Source organism: Equus przewalskii, chromosome 5 (genome assembly GCF_037783145.1).
Source record: "Equus przewalskii isolate Varuska chromosome 5, EquPr2, whole genome shotgun sequence".
In the NCBI taxonomy this organism is placed as follows: Eukaryota; Metazoa; Chordata; class Mammalia; order Perissodactyla; family Equidae; genus Equus; species Equus przewalskii.
The window spans coordinates 39,347,523-39,369,678 of NC_091835.1; the positions used below are offsets into that span (position 1 = coordinate 39,347,523).

At 35.6% G+C, this 22,156-nt stretch overlaps 1 protein-coding gene across 1 annotated transcript; it reads right to left on the reverse strand.

Annotated features, from left to right (window-relative positions):
- Nucleotides 1-9,186: 9,186 nt before the first annotated feature.
- On the reverse strand, nucleotides 9,187-19,756 carry LOC103566902 (killer cell lectin-like receptor 2). The gene is given in 9 exon segments (XM_070619095.1): nucleotides 9,187-9,345; nucleotides 11,912-11,940; nucleotides 12,030-12,136; nucleotides 13,736-13,774; nucleotides 13,776-13,879; nucleotides 15,208-15,450; nucleotides 16,666-16,755; nucleotides 18,063-18,179; nucleotides 19,599-19,756. Coding segments are annotated over 8 exon segments (741 nt in total). The 5' UTR covers nucleotides 18,178-18,179; nucleotides 19,599-19,756; the 3' UTR covers nucleotides 9,187-9,331.
- Between the last annotated feature and the right edge of the window lie 2,400 nt (nucleotides 19,757-22,156).

Sequence of the window (22,156 nt, forward strand, 5' to 3'; positions counted from 1 at the left end):
CCTTTCTTCACCCTAGGGAATAGGTGAACAACCAGTACCTTGAGGTTAATAGTTTTGACTGATAAATGAAGGAAAAAATAATACCATAGATGACTAGATAATGTAAGGAAGGAAAGAAGAAAGGATGAGAGAAAAAAAAAAAAGAAAAGGAGGAGGAAGTGAGAACAACTGGAAATAATCTAATCAAAGATGTGAGAGCGTTAGCTGGGAATCTCTGTGATCATTTTGCATGTAGTTTCCAGGGAGAGATCTCATCTTTCTCAATGTTGCATGAGAGGAAATCCAAGTGAGAACTAAGACAATGGAAGAATGTTCTGTTGGACAGCACCTCCCACATTGGGGCAGACAGAGAAAATGAAGAAAATACACAAGAGAACTCTTTGCTTAGAAAACCGTATAAATTCAAACTATCAGAAAATGAGAGAGAAGGATAATTATCTCTTAATTAGTCAGAGAAAAGATTACATATACTGAATTATTGTAGTTTTATAAGTGTCATTGCTCTTATGTTTTACTTTGGTAAATTATTGGGAAGAAAATCACACAACTTTCTTTTCTTTCAATGAGAGAATAAAAGAATGATGGTCAAATATTTAAGTTATATTATGAAATATACATTATATTATATATGCAACATGGCTCCCATGTCTGGAAACATAAGCAAAGTTATATAATAATGGTTTGTTGGTATCACTTACAATATAACAACATTAGATGACATGTTCACTTTCTTCCTCATTAGCAATTTATTATGCAAATTAGGAATAAATGTATTATAATAATGTAACATTTCCCTCAATCCCTGAACATGCTTCCGTGATGATTTACCTGCAGTGATTTTTGTCTCTGATTTTTATTTATAAACCTGTAACTTTAGCACACCCCAGAAGTAATCAAGGCAGTTAATCTTCAAAAAGGAAAAGAAAATATTATCTACATTTCCAAACTTTAGCCACCCTGTATTTAACATATATTATGTATATTGTGAACTTCTCCCTAATTATCATATCCATTCCTCATTAGTAAGTTATTTGCTATTGTGGATATGTATCTTTTAATTAATGATCACTTTGCCAAGTAGCCTAGATTTTAGGCAATTACTATGATGTCATATTCCTTTTCAATTTGCAGTTTCCTATACAGAGTAGTTGCTTAATAAATATTTCTTGAATAAAAATGAACTCTTAAAATTTCCTTATTTACCTTTGAAGTACATATTGTTTATTTGACACTTAAAGTATGCACCATCCAGAGCCCTATTTCCTCTGATGGTTTTATCACAAAACACTCAGAGATTTTTCAAATGAAGTCTTAGAGCTCCCACTCCTCTGCGTATACTTCTCACCACAACAAGAGAGTTTTCTTCATATTCAACTGAAGAAATTTCTTCTCCTTTTTTCAAAAATGCTCACTTCTCTTCTAAGATAACCCTGATGAAAGCCACTGATGTGTTTTGTTTTGTATTGCTTTAACGACAAAAGCGAACTGCTACTAAGTGAGGAAATAAACTTGTTTAAAATTTATACAAATTATGAAAGAGGGTGTAAAAATATTTTTCAGTTCAACTCAGATGAAGGAACATTTACTTAATGTAGCCCAAAGTGACATAATAGAAGACGAAAGAGTTTAATAGAGCAGGAAAATGTGCAGTTAACTCTGACTGGGCTGGAATGTGAGCAACTATACAAGGATGTGCCATTCAAACTGATTCTTAAAAGAAAACTAATTTTAGCTGTAGAAATGGGAAGAGAAAAAACACATCAGCCCGAATGAAACTCATGACTAGAGCAAGTAATGGTTGAAACAACCAGCATTTAGCACAAGAATTCAAAGCCCACGATAACCACTTCTGAAAGTGAATGATCTTATGGATTTTTGTGTAAAATATCTGGATTCTGCTTTGAGATTCTGACAAAGACAGGAAAGATAAAATCAAAAGAGGAAAAACTGAAAACAACCCTATTCCACATTATCAATTTCCAATATACTTCCCTTGACATCATGAGTCAGCATCTACCCATTGAGGATGAACTCAGTATCAGATTCAGCTCTCTTTTAAATCAGATTCAATTTGTATCTCCACTTGGTCTTACTGCTACTGTAACAAACTGAAGGGCCTATTTTAAATAATTACTTGCATGAAACTGTTGCACCTGCCATTTTTAAGTGCCTATGATAACATACAGATGGGTTATAAGATGTGGACCAAATCCTCACTGCAAACTCCCCAGAATGGCTACAATCCTGCCTTTCATTACATGACACCATCTTAACCAAGGGTTTCTTCGCAAACAGCCTGAGGAAATCCTTATGTGACAACACTTAATTGGGGGAAGGAGTGAAATCCAAAGGAAGCAAGAATGAAAGGACAAAGGAAAGAGAAATGAGTCAGGAAAGGAGGAAAAGGAAGCACAAGATGACACATTTTCAGAAGCTGGCCACAGCTTCACAAGAAAAGTTTTTCACTCATTCACGTGGAACATCTCTGGGGAGTCCTTACACAAAAACTGCATCTTCAAAGCATCCATGAAGTTGGAGGAGAAAGCTAGCAGTTAGTTGGCAGCCTCTTTCCTGTCTTCTGTCTTTTTCCGATGAAAATTTGCCATATAGGGCCTTTATATCCCTGCATTTATGGATTGTATTACTTGAACCTTTCAGGCCACCTCTGAAATCCACAGCCTCTGAGGGATCTGGCCAACTTGGCACTGAATCTACTGTGGCTCCTACCAAGGTGGACATGATGGAGACCATGCCAACATCTGGCCTTGTACAGGTTATGATAATCTAGTTTTACAACTGTAGATACAAAACAAGCATTGCTGGGGCTGCTCTGTCTGGGAAGCAGGGTAAGCATCCAGGTGAGTGAGAGAGATGAGCTGAGAGACCAGGGAAAACACAGGAATTAGGTCCAGTATACTGCCCAGTGATGGGAGATGCTTGAACCCATATAGCAAAAGCTTTATGAACTTTCTAGTTTAACTTTGATCTCATAGGTAAAGATCTAAGTTTGACAAGAGGATATACAAGCTTTCACTTAAGAAGCCAGGAGTAAAAGCAGTGAAACTCAAAATAAGCAGAAGAGAGGAAATAATGAAGATAAAAGATGAAGTAAATAAGATGGAAAATGGACAAATAGAAAAAAATCAATGAAACAAAAAGCTGGTTCATCAACAAGATCAATAAAATTGATACAAATCTGTAGCTAGCTTAATCAAGAAAGAAAAACACAAATACAACAATATTAGAAATACAAACAATATCAGAAAAGAAAGGACATGATTACAGATAATAAGGAAATAACAGCAAATAGATAATAAGGAAATATTACTGTTACAGGTTGAAATGTCTCCTCCAAAACGATATGTTTAAGTCCTAACCCTTGTACCTATGAATGTGACCATATTTGGAAATAAGGTCTTTGTAGATGTAATTACCTTAAGATGAGGTCATTAGAGTGGGCCCTAACCCAATATGACTGGAGTCCTCATAAGAAGAGGAAGCTGCATGTAAAGAGAGAGAGACCCATGGGGAGAATGCCATGTGATGACAGAGCCAGAAATTGAGGACTGCAGCTGCAAGCCAAGTGACACCAAGGATTGACAGCCTCCATCAGAAGCCAGAAAGAGGCAAGGAAAGATTCTACCCAGAGTCTCAGAGGAAGCATGCTGACACCTTGGTGATGGACTTCTGTCCTCCAGAATAGTGAGAGAATCAATTTTGGGTTTTTTAAGCCATCAAATTCGTGGTGCTTTGTTACAGCAGTCCTAGGAAACCAATACAATGAAAAACAATATGACAATAAATTTGACAGGTTAAATAAAATAGACAGATTTCTTGAAAGACAAAAATTTTCAGAATTGACAAGAAACAGAATGCCTAAATAACCCTAAGTCTATTAAAGAAATGGTATTCTTTTTTATAATTTTTTTTTAAAATAGTTATTCTTTTTTTTTTTTTAAGATTTTATTTTTTCCTTTTTCTCCCCAAAGCCCCCCAGTACATAGTTGTAGATTCTTCGTTGTGGGTCCTTCTAGTTGTGGCATGTGGGACGCTGCCTCAGCGTGGTTTGATGAGCAGTGCCATGTCCGTGCCCAGGATTTGAACCAACGAAACACTGGGCCGCCTGCAGTGGAGCGCACAGACTTAACCACTCGGCCACGGGGCCAGCCCCCAAGAAATGGTATTCTTAATCAAATACCTCCTCCCAAAGAAAACGTTAGACCCAGACTATTTCACTACTAAATTCAATCTAACATTTAAGCAATGAAAATACAAATTCTATCCCCATAAAATAGATGGATATTCAAAAATAGCCCAAATGAATACATAAGGGCATTGTTTCTCCAATACTGTAAACATAAAAGACCTTTTAAAAAAGAAAATGACCAATATCTATGATGAATATAAAAACAAAATTCCTTAACAAAATATTACCCATGCAAATCTAGCAATATATTACAAAAAAGATGATAAATTCAGCATGACCAAGTGGATTTATCCAAGAAGTGTAAGTTTTCCTTAACACTGATAAATCAGGGTCTGGCCTGGTATTGTAATGGTTAAGTTCATGCTCTCCACTTCAGTGGCCTGAGCTTTGTAGGCTCAGATCCTGGGCGTGGACCTACACACTGCTCATCAAGCAATGTTGTAGCTACTTCTGACATAGAAAATGGAAGAAGATCAACACAGATTTTAGCTCAGTGACAATCTTCTCCAAGCAAAAAGAGGAAGATTAGCAAAGGCTGTTAGCTCAGGGCCAATCTTCCTCACCAAAAAAAAAAACAAAAAAAAAATCAATTAACATGATTCACTATAATAAGTAATTCAGAAAGAAAATCTATATAATTATCTCAACAGATGTTGAAAAATTATATGAGAAAATTCAACTCCCAGTCATGATGAAAGCCTCAGTCAATAAGAATAGAAGCTAATTTCCTCAACATGATAAAGAGGATCCACAAAAACCCTACAGCTGACCTCACCTAATACTGAAAGACCAAATGCTTTTCTTCATAAGACTGGGAACAAGTTGTGGGGGACTGGCATTGGCCACCCCAAGATATGTCTCTTTGGCATGAGGATAATTTGGGGCTGGGACAGGGAAGGAGGCTCTGAGGAATGGAACTTGCTTACCCTTTGTTAAGAAACACTTACATTTGTAGGGGAAATCTCCATCTGTAAAGCTGCCTCCCTCTCTATACCAGGAAGAAGAAAGGGGATGACCTTATCTCTAGAAACTCTTAATCAATGCCAAAGGCAAGGACTTAAATCTGCATAATAACTTTATTCCTGTTTCTGGTAACCTCCTGTAACTGACTGCCCCCACCCCCAGCATCCTCCTTTGTCGTTAGCTGGATGTGATATTTAAGGTGAGGGCTTCAGCAATTTGGGGAGTTGCTCAGCTTGCCTGAGCCTCTCCCGTGTATGCATGTTATAAAGCTTTGTTTAATTTTCTCCTGCTATTCTATCTCATGTGAATTTAATTTTTTCTCCAGCCAGATGAACCCAGAGAGGGTAGAGGAAATGTATTCCTCTCCTACAAAGTCAAGGATGCCTATCTATCATCACTTCTCCTCAACATTGTCCTCAACCAGGTCCTAGCCAGTACAATAAAAGCAAGAGAAAAAATGAAGGAAAGGAAAAAGCAAAACTTTCTACACATCATAGGACATGATTATGTACATCAAAAAGAAATATCCTAAAGAATCTACAAAACAAAAATGGAAATAAGTAAATTTAGCAAGGTGAGAGGATATGAGGTCAATTTACTAAAACCAATTTTATCTTTATAAACTAACAACAAATAATTTGAAAAAAATGTTAAATGCCACTTATAATAGCATCAAAAATATAAATTTAACAAAATATGTATAAGATCTATAACCCGAAATGTATCACATTGTTGAGAGAAATCTAAAAAGACCTAACGAAATGAAGAGAGAAATCATGTTCATGAATGGTAACACTCAACATTGTCAAGATGGCAATCCTCCCAAATTAATGTACAGATTCAATGCTGTCCCAGGCAAAATCTCATGAAGCATTTTTGAAGAAATTTGGAGAAAACTCAACATCCTAGAATGGCCAATATAGTTTTGAAAAAGAACAAGTTTGGAGGATTAGCACTTCTGATTCCAAGGCTTACTATAAAGCTATGTCACTGAGACAGTAGGTATTACCGCAACAATAAGCACATAGATCACTGAGACAAAACAGAGAATCCAGGAATAGACCTGCACAGATATGGTCAACTAATTTTCTACAAAGGCACCAAAGTAATTCAATGGAAGATAGGGAAGTCCTTTCAACAAACTGTGCAAAAAAGTGGACGTCTATATGAAATAATAGTAAGCCTCAGCCTTTTTCTCACACACAAAAATTAACATGAAATGGGTATAGGTTAAACATGTAAGTTAAAACTTTAAAACTTCTAGAAGCAAACATAAGATAAAAATCTCTGTGACCTTAAGGTTGGCAAGATAGGACATAAAAGCACAAAAAAAGAAGAAAATGATAAATCAGACTTCATCAAAATTTTAAAACTTCTACTTCTTGAATGACACCATTAAGAAAATGAAAAAGGAAGACATAGACTGGAAGAAAGTATTTGCAATACATATATACATATAGATATTGTAGGGGAGGAAGACATTTCCTCTATCCAAATGTGGGTTCGTCTAGCCGGAGAACGAATTAAATTCACATGAGACAGAATAGCAAGAGAAAATTAAACAAAAGCTTTATGAGGAACCATGGCCCGGGCCTTTCTTCCCAAAGGAAGAAAGGGCACAGAAGAAGTGGGGTGCACAGAGTGGTTATATACCCCCAAACAGGGTGTTTCACATATGATTGAAATGTCCCTCCCACAATAGTCACAAGATTGCCCTGTAGGCACAGCACTTGATGGGCACAGCAGATAGTGGGTCTGCTATCTCGGTGGGCGTAGCAGGAGGCAATTCTATTGTCTAGAGCTGGGTGGTCACAGGTGAGCGCAGCAATCAGTTCCTAGCCTAAGGAAAGATGCTTAATCCTAAAGGAAATGCCAACGTTGGGAGGGGGAGGGATGTCAGTTACAGGAGGTTACCAGAAACAGGAATAAGATCATTATGCAGATTTAAGTCCTTGCCTTTGGCATTAAGAGTTTCTAGAGAGAAGGTCATCTCCTTTCTTCTTCCTGGTACAGAGAGGGAGGCACCTTTACAGATAGAGATTTACCTTACAAAAGTAAATGTGTCCTAACAAAGGGCAAGTTCCATTCCTCAGAGCCTCCTTCCCTGTCCCAGTTTATCAAAAGCAATCAGCCTCAAATAATCCTGATCCCAAAGAGACATATCTTGTGGTGGCCAATTCCAGACCCCTACAATATATACATGTATCTAACAAGGGATTTGTATCCAAATTATATAAAGAACTCTTACAACTCTGTAAGACAACAGACAAACCCAATTTTCAAAAAAGATTGAACAGACACTTCAATGGGCAAAAGGTTAAACAGACACTTCACAAAAGAGGATACACAAATGGCCAATAAACACATGAAAAGATGCTCAATGTCATTAGTCTTAAGGAAAATGCAAAATAAAAACCACAATGAGATACCATTACACCAACCATAATGAGTAAATGTAAAAAGCCTGACAATATCAAGTGTTGGCAATGATATGAAGCAACTTGAACTCTCATATGTTGCTACTGGGAAAATAAAGTAATGCAACCACACTGGAAAACAAACTAGAAGTTTCTTACAAAATTAAACATGCACTTACCATAAGATTCAACAATCAAATTCCTAGGTATTTAATAAAAAGAAATTAAAACACATGTCCACACAGAGACTTGCACATGAATGTTCATGGCAGTTTTATTCGTAATAGCCAAACACTGGAAACACAGCAAATGTCCATAGGTGGATGAACAAATTGTGCTATATCTTTACAACGGAATGCTACTCAGTAACAAAAAGAATGAACTAATGATACATGCAAGAACATGAACTAATTTGAAAAACATGCTGAGCAAAAAGAAGCCAGATACAAAAGAGCACATGATGTAGGAAATTCTATAATAGGCAAAACTAATTGATAGTGACAGAAAACATAGCACTGCTTGCCTGGGACTGGGTGGGTGGGGAGGAGCAGAGAAGAGTTTTGGAGGTGAGGAAAATGTTCTATGTCTTGATTTGTTGATATTTAAGTGGTGTATACATTTGTTAAAAACCCATTGATCTCATGATTTAAAATAGATGTGTTTTATTGCATTAAAGTATAATTCAATAAAGTTAATATTTAAAATGTTAAGGTCAAGAAAAACAAGGAAATCACGAAGAACTATCCCAGATTAAAGGAGACTAAAGTGACATCACAACTAAATGTATTGCATGATCCTGAACATGGAGGAGAAACACCTATAAATGACATTGTGGGGGCAGTTGACAAAATTTGAATAGGGATTATAGATGAAATCATAGTACTGTAGAAATGCTAAATTCCCTGATTTTGATAATTGTACTATGTTTATACAAGACATAGTCCTTGTTCTTGTAAAATATTTAGACAAAGAGACATAATGTCCTCAATTTATTATCAAATGGATCAGCGAGGAGAGAGAAAGAGAACTGCCAAGTGCAGCTAAAACAAAATAGAAACAAATGGTAACTATGGATAAAGGTTATATGAGAGCTCCTTGTATGATTGTTTTAACTATTCGATAAGTTTGAAATTATAGTAAAATCAATCAATATTTTTTTTTAATGAGAGGTAAGCATCTAGATTAGGGGGACACGGGGGAGGAAAACTACTTTTTAGTTCGTAATTGTGCTCTCTCTCAAAGCCTGAGGCTATTGAAATGATTTAGCCTATCTATGAGGAAAAGACCTAGCTAGTCTCTTTATCAGAGTTCTCTAATTGGCTCTGTGGCTGGTTCAGGGAAAGAGAAAGAGAATTTTGCAGGGTCATTAAAGAGAGGGGTAACTGCTTTCCAAAGACAAAATCTTCCCCTTTTCCCCAAGAAGACAGATGGCATCTGATCTCCTAAATCATGGTCCAAAAGAGCATTTTCTTCCTCTTCCAACTCATCTCTCTTTACACAATGGAACAAGTCCTGCTGTTAAAAACATTAATTTGTAAGTAATCACAAATTATCATAGGAAACAAACAAAAGAATGACAAAAATCCATTTCACCTTTTCTTCTGTGTCAGTTGAAGTGGGGCATTTAAAACACAATCAATTCTCTTCTCACAGATGCAATTATAGGGGGCAGAGCAATCAGTATTTGCTATTCTTGTTGAGGTTAAAAATGCACATTTTCCTTCTCTCTCAGGAAGCAAACTCATTATTGCAGAGTTACTGTAGAACAGAAAACATACATGGTGGACTGTTGAATTCTGAAGCTGACAATAACATAAATCATAATCTTTTTAAGTCTGTTGCCTAAAGATCTGGAATATGGAAATGTTAATCATAACTTCATCACTAAAAGATTTTCTTTCACTTTTGCCTCATTAACTAGAATAACAGCCTATTGATCACACCCATAATCTTCCATTTTATTGCCCACTAAGAATTTCTGTTCAGAAGGCAAAATTACCCTGCAATATTGCTATGGGATCTTGATAAATAGCAAACCGGCTTTCTTATGCTAATTTTTTCAATAAAATTGAGAGATTAAAAAGAACTGAATTTCTATGACAAAGATAACCAGTTCTTGTGTGCATATACGTTAAGGAGAAAAAAATAGAATTGGAATATAGGTAGAGATGAGGTTGTTTAATGGATGTCTTTATTCATTTTCTTTCTTTTCCTTCCCTACCCTATAGCTAATAATTATTAGCTAAAACATAACCAATTGAAAAATATCTAAAAGCAGGACTTCTATCTCAGCAAAGTGGTGGATTAGATATCGGAACTATCTTCCTATTGAAACAATTAATAATGATGAATAAAAAAAATTTAAACCTTGAATAAATTTATGAACTGGCAAGAAACAAATTCATACTCAGGCTGACGGTTAAGTAAAAGTGGGAACCCAGAAGGGTAAGTGAAGCTCTGAAGTCGATTTTTCCCTTAATTGATGTAGTAGGCTGAATAATGAATTCCACCCAAGATTCTAAATAGAAGACAAGCTACCTAGAGTGAAGACCTAAAAGGGATATATCTTCAGTATAAACCACCGAAGAACTTTCTTGAATCTTGGACTTAAACAGAAGAGAAAAAGATTAATCTCAACTAAGAGTTCAAAATCTTATCATCAAAATCACCATCCCTCATGTAGTCTGCATTTGCTTTATTATTTAAGAATATTCAAATCTGCTACAGGAATAAAGAGAAATAAACAAGGAAGATAAATGAAACTAAATAGCTCATGAGGCAGAGGTGGAACACATAAGCTGTGTTAAGTACGTATAAGTAAGTAACCTATGAGACAGGTTAAGTATAGATACAGTAAGTAGAACATGTGTGTGCTGATCATGTGAAAGGAAGAAAGAGCGACTTAGACACTAAATATAATACTCAAAATATACTCAGTGCACATAGATACTCAACATCCATGAGATCTTAAGGTCCCCAACCAATGGTGACACTCATTCTGGCCCTCTGCCTAAGAAACTCAAATAAAACCCATGCTCCTAAGGTTGATTAGAAAACTGCTGCTGTGGCCCGGCTTGCATGCTCCTACATCTTCCCAATAGAGAAAATGTTCATGCTGCCCTCAAGAACCTTCTGTCTGTTGGGCCCCTTTACTCAAACCTCAAGTCTGGTGCTAGAAACCTTCAGCAGGGAAGGGGTATGCAGCATAGAGAGCCAGGCCACATGAAGATTGCATGACCCAGGACTCAGTTGATCCTTTCACCCACTTGCACCTTGTCCTAGATGGCAACCTCGCCCATCCCACCCAAGTGTGAGAGCTAAAGAAATGGGATACATTTCTTTCCCCTTGCAGAGTGCAATGAGTTTTAAATTGATTTAATTAATCATGCAATTTGAGCTTGTTAATTTGGCTCATGAGCCTTTTTGTTCTGTGACCTCTGAGATTGTTGGCCTGAAAGTGTACTTAGAGGCTACAATTACATTAAGGTAATTTCCTGCATGACATGTTTTGTAGGTTTGCAGCCCAGAACTAGACTTACAGGGCCCATATCTAGAATTTAGAATCAGTGGCCCTGATTCATAGTGCCCCAAGGAATCCAATCTTGAAGAAGTCACCTTCATCTCAATCCTTGAATAATTTCCACAGCAGATCAAAAAGGGAAACAAAAATCACTAAACACTGTGAAGAAAATGGCATGATGAACAAAAGCCAGCAGAAACAACAGAGTGGACTCACAAAACTTCAAAGACAAGAATGATCAGATACCAAATACAAAATAAGAACAATTACTGTCTTTCAAGAAATAAAAGACAGTGTGAAAACATGAGTAACTAGCAAGAAGATTTGGAAACATAAAATAGAATTTCTACAAATAAAGAATATAATATGTCACCTAGATTTTTAATAAATCATTGAACAGTTTAACAGCAGATAATAATTAAATGTAAACTCAAGAGTTTACAAAATATTGCACTTCAAAACAGAAGAACTATGGTGAAGGTATATGTGCGTGTGTATATTCACAAATATTTATATTTATAAATTATATAAACTAATAATTTAAAGGAGTTTCAAATGAATTTTGGGGATATTCAAAATATCCATTGGAGGTTGTCGATGGGATCACTATGACTAAGTCAGGATGATCCAATCTCTTCATAGCACTTTATGATTTTGTTTTATTTTGTGTACCTCAGAACACATCCTTCTGAGTATGTGTTTTGCACCATAGTCTTATTATTGTTAATAACTCTGTAGTACACATCTCATCCTTTTTAGCAATACTTTCTAAAACACTTTCTTAATCATTCTACTTATTCTTACCAATGACCTCTGCTTCAAAACGAGTTAACCTGTGCAAAATAAGAGAAGATTCCTTTCAGATACAGTCCTTACAAGGCCAAAACCAATATCAGAGTTTGGATGCATTCCAAAGACTTACGTTCCAGGAGACGTGCCATTGTCAATCCATTTCCACTTACTTTCCTTTTCATTGTATGAGAATCCAATCCAGTAGCTATCTCCATAAGTCTGGGGTTGAACAAAGTCCTATTAAGGAAACAAAACATATTATGTGACTAAATTCCAACTTGTTCAAGAATGAAAAGAAGGACAGGTAAAGGGCCCAGCTGTTTCTCTGGCAAGTACTCTGCTCCTCTCTCACATCATCCTTCATCTCTCCTTCCTAGAAAACCTTCTCTCCTCTCACTCTCTGTGTTTTCATTTTTCAAAGTACTTTTCTCCAGGATTATTTAGTTATGTTAAAGATGGCTGCTAGTCTCATAGATTATTTAAAACATGGAAAAATTTAAAATCTAAATATCTAACAATAGAAGAATTATTAAACAATTTATGACAGTTTATGAAACTATTCAACATCAGGCTCCAGAAAAATACTTACAGATGTAGAAAAATGATCATTACATATTCTTAAGCGAAAAAAGGAATCTTCAAAACAAATTTATTAAAACAACAAGTGTATGTGGAGAGATGTGCCTTAGAGGCTTTAGCCTCATCAGAGAAAGCCTTGCTGGAGTTCAGTAATTGGAAGTGGTGAACGGAAAAAGGGAAGTATTTGGAAATATTTATACTCCAAAAATGTACATATCAAAGTGATATATTACATAATATCTGATTAAATGACAGAATGTATTTTAAAATATAAGCTTAAATTTAACTGTGTTTTACTGCAACAAACATAAAAAGTTATTTTATGACTTGATATCATAAATTCTTTTATGTTGATTTAAAGTATCTATTAGATTTGCATATAAACTTTGTGTTGTTTTCCTAAATGATAAACAGAAGTTTCAGGCTGATTTTTGCAAACATTTCTGTATAAAAACACATTTTGTATTGTGGATAGTCTTTATTAGTAAGAGATTAAAAACAAAATTTTAATATTGTTGTCACTGTATTTTCTCTTTATATAATTCTTTTTGAAAGATATATATCTTGATGTAATATATAAGAACATTGAACAAGTAAATGTTACCTACAGATGCAGTGAAAATCACTCTAAAGATAATTTGTAAAACTGTTATCACTTTTATCTTCCTCATTATTATCTCCTTTTTGCCAATGGGAAAACTGGGGCCCAGAGTTATTTACCCAGGTAAATTTACCCAGGTCAGACAGCCAGTAAGTGGCAGAACTGGATTTTACCCTAGGCAGTCTGGCTCCTATATTCCTAATAGTAACTACTGACACTATGTTGCCCCGGGTTCTTAGTTGCCAGTTTGTAGGGAACAATAACTGATGGTTCCAGGCTGCAATTTACCAAAGGATTAAGTACTTCATCAAAGGAAAAGCATATTTCTCTGTGAGCAGGTCTCCTGCAGATTCTCAGAGAGGGAGATGATTGCAAAGACCCAAACTGCACCTTCAAAGGCGTTTCCAATTTAGAAATAATAGTGGTCATCAGGATAGATAATATGAATTGAATGCTCGATAAGTAACAAGATCATATGCTATTAGCAGGCAGGAGTCTCCCGGGAGACTGATGCGCAATTTTTGCTCACTCAACAGACACAACACAGAGAATAACTGAAGGTGCCTTTTCTGGACTCCCCCCTGTCCTGGATATCTTGGGTCCAAGAATGAGAGACAGTCTAAGAGAATAAAAGTGAATGTAACAATCCATGATACCAGTTCATCTTTATCATCTATCTTCAAAAGAGATAAATCTGTAACATTGGCAAGTCTTTTGACATCCTGTCCAGCTTTCCTTTTTAGTGGTAAAATAATAGCAGTTTACTCCACAACAGGACCAGCGGTCTTCATTTAGTTTGCCTGCAATGTATAAGGTGAAACATTAAACTTCTTGTCCTCTGGTATTTTGTGAAGCAGAGTATTATATTTATCATCCCTCTATAAATAAATTCTTAATTGCTATCAATAATGATAATATGAGGTTAATAAATATTCTGGAAACCAAGAGAAATCTGCACTTCCACATTCACTGCAGCATTATTCACACTAACAAAGACATCGAAACAACCTGCATGTCCATCGATGGATGATTCGATAAAGAAAATGTGTTTTAGACATAGACGGGATATTATTTAGCTTTAAAAAGAAGGAAATCCTGGCATATACAAGAGCATAGATAAACCTTGAGGATATTATGCTAATAACAGTGAAATAAGTCAACCACAGAAGAACAAATACAGCATGATTCCACTTATATGAGATATAAAAAATAGTCAAACTCAGAGGAACGGGAAGCGTAAAATGGTGGTTGCCGGGGCTGGAGAGGGGTAGGAGCAGGGGAATGAAGAGTTGTTGTTCAGTGGGTATACAGTTTCAATTACGCAAGATGAATAAGCTCTAGAAATCTGTCAGACAACATAAGGCCTACAGTTATTAATACTGAATTGTGCACTTAAAGACTTGTTAAAAGGGTAGATCTCATATTAACTGTTCTTACCACAAAAAATAAAGGAATATGAGGAAACTTTTGGAGATGATGGATATGTCTATTACCCTAATTGTGGATGATTTAAATGATATATGCACAGGCCCAAACACATCAAATTGCATGCATTAAATATGTGCAGTTCTTTGCATAATAATAATACCTCAATAAAGATGTTGTAAAAATAATAAATTAAAATTCAAAAAATAGATTCTTGAATACCTTCTGAAGTCAAGGCAGGATGGAAATACACATACAAACACAATTATCTTTACAACAGCATCCACATTAAAGGCTTTGTGCCCATTTTAGCCTAAGTATATTTTTACTGATAGCCTCCACATTTCACATCAGCAACAAAGTGGGAGTGTCTAATTTGCCCACAGTTCCAAAATCATCCAAATTTTCAGGGGAGCTGACATACTATTTCACCTTCTGGGAAGAGTAGAAATGCAATAACTGCCATTGAATTTTGGGAACCATAAGGTTCTGCTAATCCCAACATGTCTTCTGGGGTCTTCATCCCATATTTGAAACAAGTAACCCGAATACCCACACCACACTAAGAGGCACAAATTAGAGTTGTTTAGTAGACCTGCATCACTAGCACATATCCTCAGCCTCTTATTAGGCCTCAAAGCTTCTGGAGGGGGAAGAAATAATGAAAAATCATGCTGTCTTTCACTCATGATTTCTGCTATACCTGTATTTTGCAGAGACTTTGAAAAGATCCCCTGTTTTCGATGGCAGCTCATCTTTGCTTTAGAGAGTGACTCCAGGTCCTTCTTCAGCTGAAGATTTTCATTTTTGAGAATGTCATATTCTAGAGTCTTATTTGTCAAAAGTTGCTCCTTTAGGTAATTGTCCTTTTGTATAATGTTGTACTTTTGACTGAAGTTTTGTGGAATTTCCTCCTGTTGAGGTTTTTCTTGAATACGCTTAAAAACTAAAATTAACAGTATAGATATAACACAAAACAGTACTCATAATGTTTAAATGTTGAAATTTAATACAAGAGAAAAAGTCTCACTTTGACAACCAACTCATTTCATTACTTTAATTAGGAATTTGACATTTAGAAAGTAACACCTCAATGAACTGCCCACAGGAATTGACACATCAAATTTCTCACTATTAGCAACTTAAGCATAGCATAAATAAAATAAGATATCTGAATAAAATTATAATGGTAACCCCTGATCGTTCAGTTTAGTTTCTTGTTAACAGTTAGCACATCATTTACAAATAAATACAAAAGTAAAAATCAGTCAATCAACCTTTAGCAACACATCTTCTGAGTATGAAAAGCTGCACTAAGAAACATGAAGAAACAGCCCCAGTATTATTGGACTAGATGGAACATCCAGAGAAGAAAAAGGAGGAAGATCTAAATATGTAATTTTATCTGAGTGAATCATAAGAGTAATTTTCTCTAAAGATGTCAAGGAATTCAAATAAAAGACAAAGGTTGAATTCAAGATCATCTAACATCCATGTGTAGAATCACTCTTTTTACTAAATTATTTCTTTATTGTATACTTCGAAAACATCAAGGGAAACTCATAATTTCTTTCTTTCTTTTTTTTTTTTTGACGAAGATTAGCTCTGAGCTAACATCTGCCACCATTCCTCCTCTTTTTGCTGAGGAAGACTGGCCCTGAGTTAACATCCATGACCACCTTCCTCGACTTTATATGTGGGACGCCTGCCACAGCATGACCTGACAAGCAGTGCAAAGGTCCGCACCCCAGATCCAAACCGGCGAACTCCGGGCTGCCAAAGCAGAACACTCGAACTTAACTGCTGTGCCACCGGGCAAGCCTCCATAATTTCTTTTGAAGAGCTGTTTTTAAAAGAATGATTAGCCAAGATTCACAATCATCTAAAGTCAGAGGGCAGAATATTACTAAGTCCTGTATCAGAAAGAATGTTACCGTGTATTACACAGAATGAGAAAGATCATTAAAGATGAAGACATTGGAAGAGGTAAGTAAAATGAAAATGACATTGTGACGTGTCTAAGGAAAAATCACAAAAAAAGAGCCACCTGGGACATTGCCTGATTATAGCCAAGGAACAATTGTTGGAGCATGGTTAATATCGGCATAATTAGTGGTTACTGCTATTACTCAGACTTGAAGGATACAGTTCAATTACTCACTGTTTGTCCCCAACACTATGACCGTCACCAAAAGAAGTAAACAGAGGATCCCAAGAGTCACTACCAAGAGATGCCAGGGTACTGAAAACTCTTGAAATAAAGAAGGAAGAAGATAATCGTTAGGAGTAGTCTGGCCCACTACTCACCTTAACCTAGGACAACATTTGGAACAAAAAGATAATCTTCTCTAAAAATTTTTCAAAAATATATCATGCAAATTGATTTAAATTTGTGATCTCGTAATTACAGTTTTAAAGTTTTCAATTTACGACTGACATACACTCATTGTAGAAATGTTACACACAAGAACAGTCCTATAGGATTTTAAAAGTACATCCCTTATAACAGCACAGATAACAACAGACACAATACACGTTTATAAGGATCTACACTGACATGTATACTCCTTCCTGTGATCACAATCATGAAGAGCAAGGACAAAGCAGTCAATATTCCTGAGAAATTGGTGGCCAATAGAGGCTATTCTGAAGCTGCAAATGTGATTTGGGTTCATCCTTAAAGGAGTTTCTAGCAATCAACTTTCTTTTCCATCAGTTCTGTTTGTTACTCTATTTATCCTCCTAATTTTGAGGTCTTCAGTTTCTGAAGGTTGAATCTCTGTCACTAGATTAAACAAGTAAAAGTTATTCTCAATTTAGAGTTTGTGACAATATTTGAGGAGAGAGAGAAAGAAAAGTTAGACTGCTCCTTTTGGTTTGAACATTTTTGTTACTTCATTGCCATTAGGTTTCGTAAGCATTTAAGACACTTAAAATATCATTTCTGTGAATAAAAACATTGTTTCTAAGGCACATTTTTCATGTCTCATTCGTTAAAGACTTTATTTGTCTAGTGAATGAAATCTTTTCTTGAGACTCTAGTCTGTCCTTTACCTTTTATTTTTTTTGGAAACATTTGCTCTGACCTAACTTCGGTTGCCAATCTTCCTCTCTCTCTTTCTTTTTACTCTCCAAAGCCCCTGTACTTAGTTGTATATTCTATTGCAAGTCCTTCTAGTTCTTCTGTGTGAGCTGCCACCACAGCATGGCTACTGACAGATGAATGATGTGGCTCCATGCCCGGAAACCAAACCTAGACGGCCAAAGCAGTGCAAGGTCGTCTTGGCTGGCTCTGTCCTTTACTTTTAAAGGCCTCATGAATTCCTCTTAAACAAATTTGAATGAAAACATTCTATTAGCTTCTTAAATTTAAAAGAATTCATTAATTTCTCTGTTCTCACAAACTTTAAAAAATCAATCTCGTTCTACTAGTCTACACAGTTATGATTTCATATTAACATCTGAGAACCTAAAGTACAGATAGGAACACTTTCTTCAAAACTCTAAAGTTTGAGAATCCATAAAAGATGGGTGTATCTAGATGCTTAAAACATATACCTTTGTCATCATCTTTCCCAGGCCTTTGAGTACTGCCAGGCCTCAATCGATTTTGTGACTGTGAAGGAGCCTGAAGAAATCTCAAGGAGGAATAAGTCACTTCTTGACTGCTCATGTCTAGAATAAGAAGAGAAATATGTTTTGCATTAAAACTTTGCAACAGGAGTATTTCTGTCTAAAGAAAAATTAAAATGTCAGCCTATAGGAACCTACCCAGGATTAAGAGGTATGTGTGTATATCTGTGTGTGTATGGGGGGGGGGGTGTGTTTATCAACTCCTTTAAGCACCTAAAGCTCGTAGACTGAGTGTGATTTATATAAGAAATGGATAACATTTCCATATCTCTGATAAAGCTATTTATGCCCATAGTGATTACTGCCATAATTATTAAAAAATACAGAGAGAGTTTTTTCAAAACCTACCAATAGATTGAATATGCTGGGTCCTATTGCCCCAGTCAATATAGCTCAAAATGTTCAACATACATATACAAATGTTAGGCAGAATTGGTACCATCCCAAATTACTGACATACTTTTAAAACTATCAATTCAAAACACAAGAATTCTGTGTCTTTGAAATTCTGAAAAAATATAAATATCTTCATTTAAAGAAACTGAAAATATATGTTCTGATATGCATACAAGTATTAAAAAGTTCTTGCATTCTCTTTAATTACAACAAGACTCTACCAGAGTGTTTCCCAAAGTGTATCCCATGCACCATCTGCTAAACAATTACTGAGGTTAACACTGCAGATTGGTTAACATCGTACATTCCAATGACCCATGCAAGATGTGTTGAATAAAAGTCTCTTAAGTTGGAGCCTAGACACTTGTATTTTTAATCCCCCAAAATTCTATGTATATTAAAATTTTAGAAATAGTCTTCTAGTGTATGATGTTGCCAGAGAAAGCTATGTGAAAATAAAATTTGTCAGTGGGCAGTCATTAGTTAATATCCATAAAGTATTCAATCCATTAATGGATACTAATATAAAAAGAAATTTTTAAATAATATATATTTAAAATTTACCTTGCTGTTCATATTAATCATTGGGAAAAGATGATATCCACAAAACAAGAAATTTTGAAAATAAATTGCACATGTAACTATATTCTTTAATTTTTTTTAATTTACAAAATTTTCTAAACTTAATTATTCAAAATTTTCTCTAATTTCCTAAGGAAAAGGAGTCTTTTCTCTTACAGAATCCTTTGAGATTGATAGTATGTAAACCGTTAGGCCCAAATGAAAAGCAGTTAACTCCCAAATCTCTCTTCATTTCGATAACACAAAGCAAAAATCGTAGCATACTGAAAAAAAATAAATAACTTTCCATGAATGCTGAACTACAGTTTTCACATCCTTCTGAGTTAATGCAGTTCTAAAGCAATCAATAGAGAATGCTTTCCCATCCATCCCACGTTCATGTCATTTGTAATAAAAGGCCATATTTCTATAATCTTTTCTTCATAAGAAGGACTAACAGTATACTCAGGTACAAAGACCTGAAGGAATAAGAGCAGAGGGTACCTGTGTCTGTGCCACGCAGCGACACAGGAGGAGAAAGCTGACCCAACAACAAGGTGGGAGAAGTCGGCCTTTCCAATCCTGGATCCCTCGGGTGTGTGAGAGGCTGTAAGACGGAAGGCAGAAATGAATTATCTCTGAGCGGTACCCTAGCTCAAAATCTTCTGCCCCACCTCTTGACCAAAGTGATAAAAAGAAATTGTATGATAAAAGCTGAGGTTGACGGGAAAGGAAAAATGGTCACGAGCTATATGTTCCTTCATTTCGACTAACCAACCACTTGGTACTCTTTGAAAAATAACATTCAAAATCTGTATTTGAGGTCTGAGAAGATAAACAAACACAGCTTTGGGGAAAACAAAAACTAGTATCTTTAACAAAGAGTAGCATACTTAAAAGAAACTACTAGGAAAAACAAATGATTAAAATTTATATGTATAAATATTTATATACATACACATAAAAATATTATTACTAAATTCTTTGACTCGTACATAGCCTATTAGAAACTCTCTTACATGTTGGTATTTGAAAAAAAGATTATTTTTTTCCAGTTATGTTTATTGCAGATAAACGTATTTTAGAAATTATTTTAAAACACCCATAATTCCACTATAAAAATTTTGGTGTATCTTCTTCTAGTTTTTTATCCGTACATTACGTTTACTATCAAAGTTGGTTTCATTCTAACTATGTTCTAATAAATGCTTCTTCATTTAAAAATATTTATCTAAAATTTATCTAAAGCCATATATAGTTATTAACCATATGGATTATACCATAATTTATTTAGATAATCTCCTACCACTGGATATTTATGTTGTTCCCAATTTTTTGCTGGTATAAAAAATATTTGGCCTATACTTTTGAATATTTTCCTAGGTAAATTTTTTAAACATGAAATTACGGGGTCAAGGGATATAAACGATAAAAAACTTTGAAACATATTATTAAATGCCCTCCAGAAAAATACTTCCCATTTATATTCCACTAGCTGTGTATGAAAATGTTTACTATTGATTTTTAAGAGACACTGGTGAATTATTCCTCTATTTGAGTTTTGTGTATGAATATTACTTCATAAAGATCTACAACCTTCCAGCTAAAAGAAATTTATTTCTACAACTCTTTCTATGAGCCAAAGCCTGCCAGAATACACCCAAATCTGTCATTGAAGTTCACTTTCGTTTGATACAGGCCTTGTCATTCTTCTGACATACAGCTCTATGAAGCCAATTTAAATTGCTCTTCAAATAAGGTGAGAGTGGTTACTACGGAGTGTGGAGGAAGAGGAGTGAGGTGTGGAACAGAAGGGGAAATTGATTATTCGAGACAAACCCATCCAGATTTCACCAGCTCGGACCAAATTCCTTGCTTATTCTTTCCTTCTCTTATGACCTCTAGCCACAGCTAAACCGTCCCACTTTAGAAGTCTTCCCCACTCTTCAGTTTGCTCCTGCCCCCACCTCTCTTCCCAACTACTTTACAGACACGGTCTACTGAGTGTTCTGACCACTAGTACCCTGTCTAGGTTATGCTGCCTGTTGTTTGCCCTCAACTGGCCTACTTGTCTCCCAATGCAGCCCTTAATCTCTGAATCACCACTGAGCTCTGCCACTTGTCACCACGTGCAGGCAGGCCACTGAAATACCTCCCAGAGTCGAATTTAATTCAATAACATAAGCAAAGTTTCATGGGAGGAGTCTGCACACTTCAGGGACACCTGCTGCTGGGCATTTCTTTCTCTTAACTGTAATCTTGGATTGGCTTTGTCAATCTCAAAATAAAGAAAGATCCCCAGCCCTCTATCCCAATGCCAAAAATAAATAAAAGAAACTCTGCTGAGAGAACATAGACTGTAGGGGTGGGAGAAAGAGTAATGATTGTCGAGAAGGCAGCAGAGAGAGACACCATCATTTATTGGAGGACCTACTGTGTGTATAACCATATTGAAACTTCTTAAAGCTGACAGCTATTATTGTCCTAATTTTGCAAATGGAGAAATTAGTATTAAGAGGTTAATTGACTTGCCAAAGGATACCTTATTGCTAATTCTTGACCTATGTTTAAAATCAAGCCTGACTGAATACACGGAGCACAAATGGACTATGGATTCAAAGGGCCTGGATTTCCATTAAACCTCTGCCACAAAGCATGAAATCTGGAACCAGGCAGATCTGGATTGAAATAGCAGCCCCAGCTCCTCTGTTTGACTTGAAGCAAGTCACCTCACTTCTCTAAACCTTGGATTCACCATAGCTAAATAGGGATAATATCTTTTAATTATTTAAATTAATATTAAATTAATTAATGTAATATTTAATATGAGATAGTTTATATAAAGTGCCTAACCAGACCTGGAAAATATATAGTAGGCACTCATTAAATGTTAAATATTATTATTTGAGGTGCAAGATTCAAATCCTTCCTAGCTGTAAAAATTTGAACAAGTCACTCTAAATCTTTAGCCTCGTTTTCCTCACATGTTCAACATGAGTATAACTAACTTCATAGATTTGGAAGAATTCAATGAGATTATCTTTACGGATAGGATTTCTTAG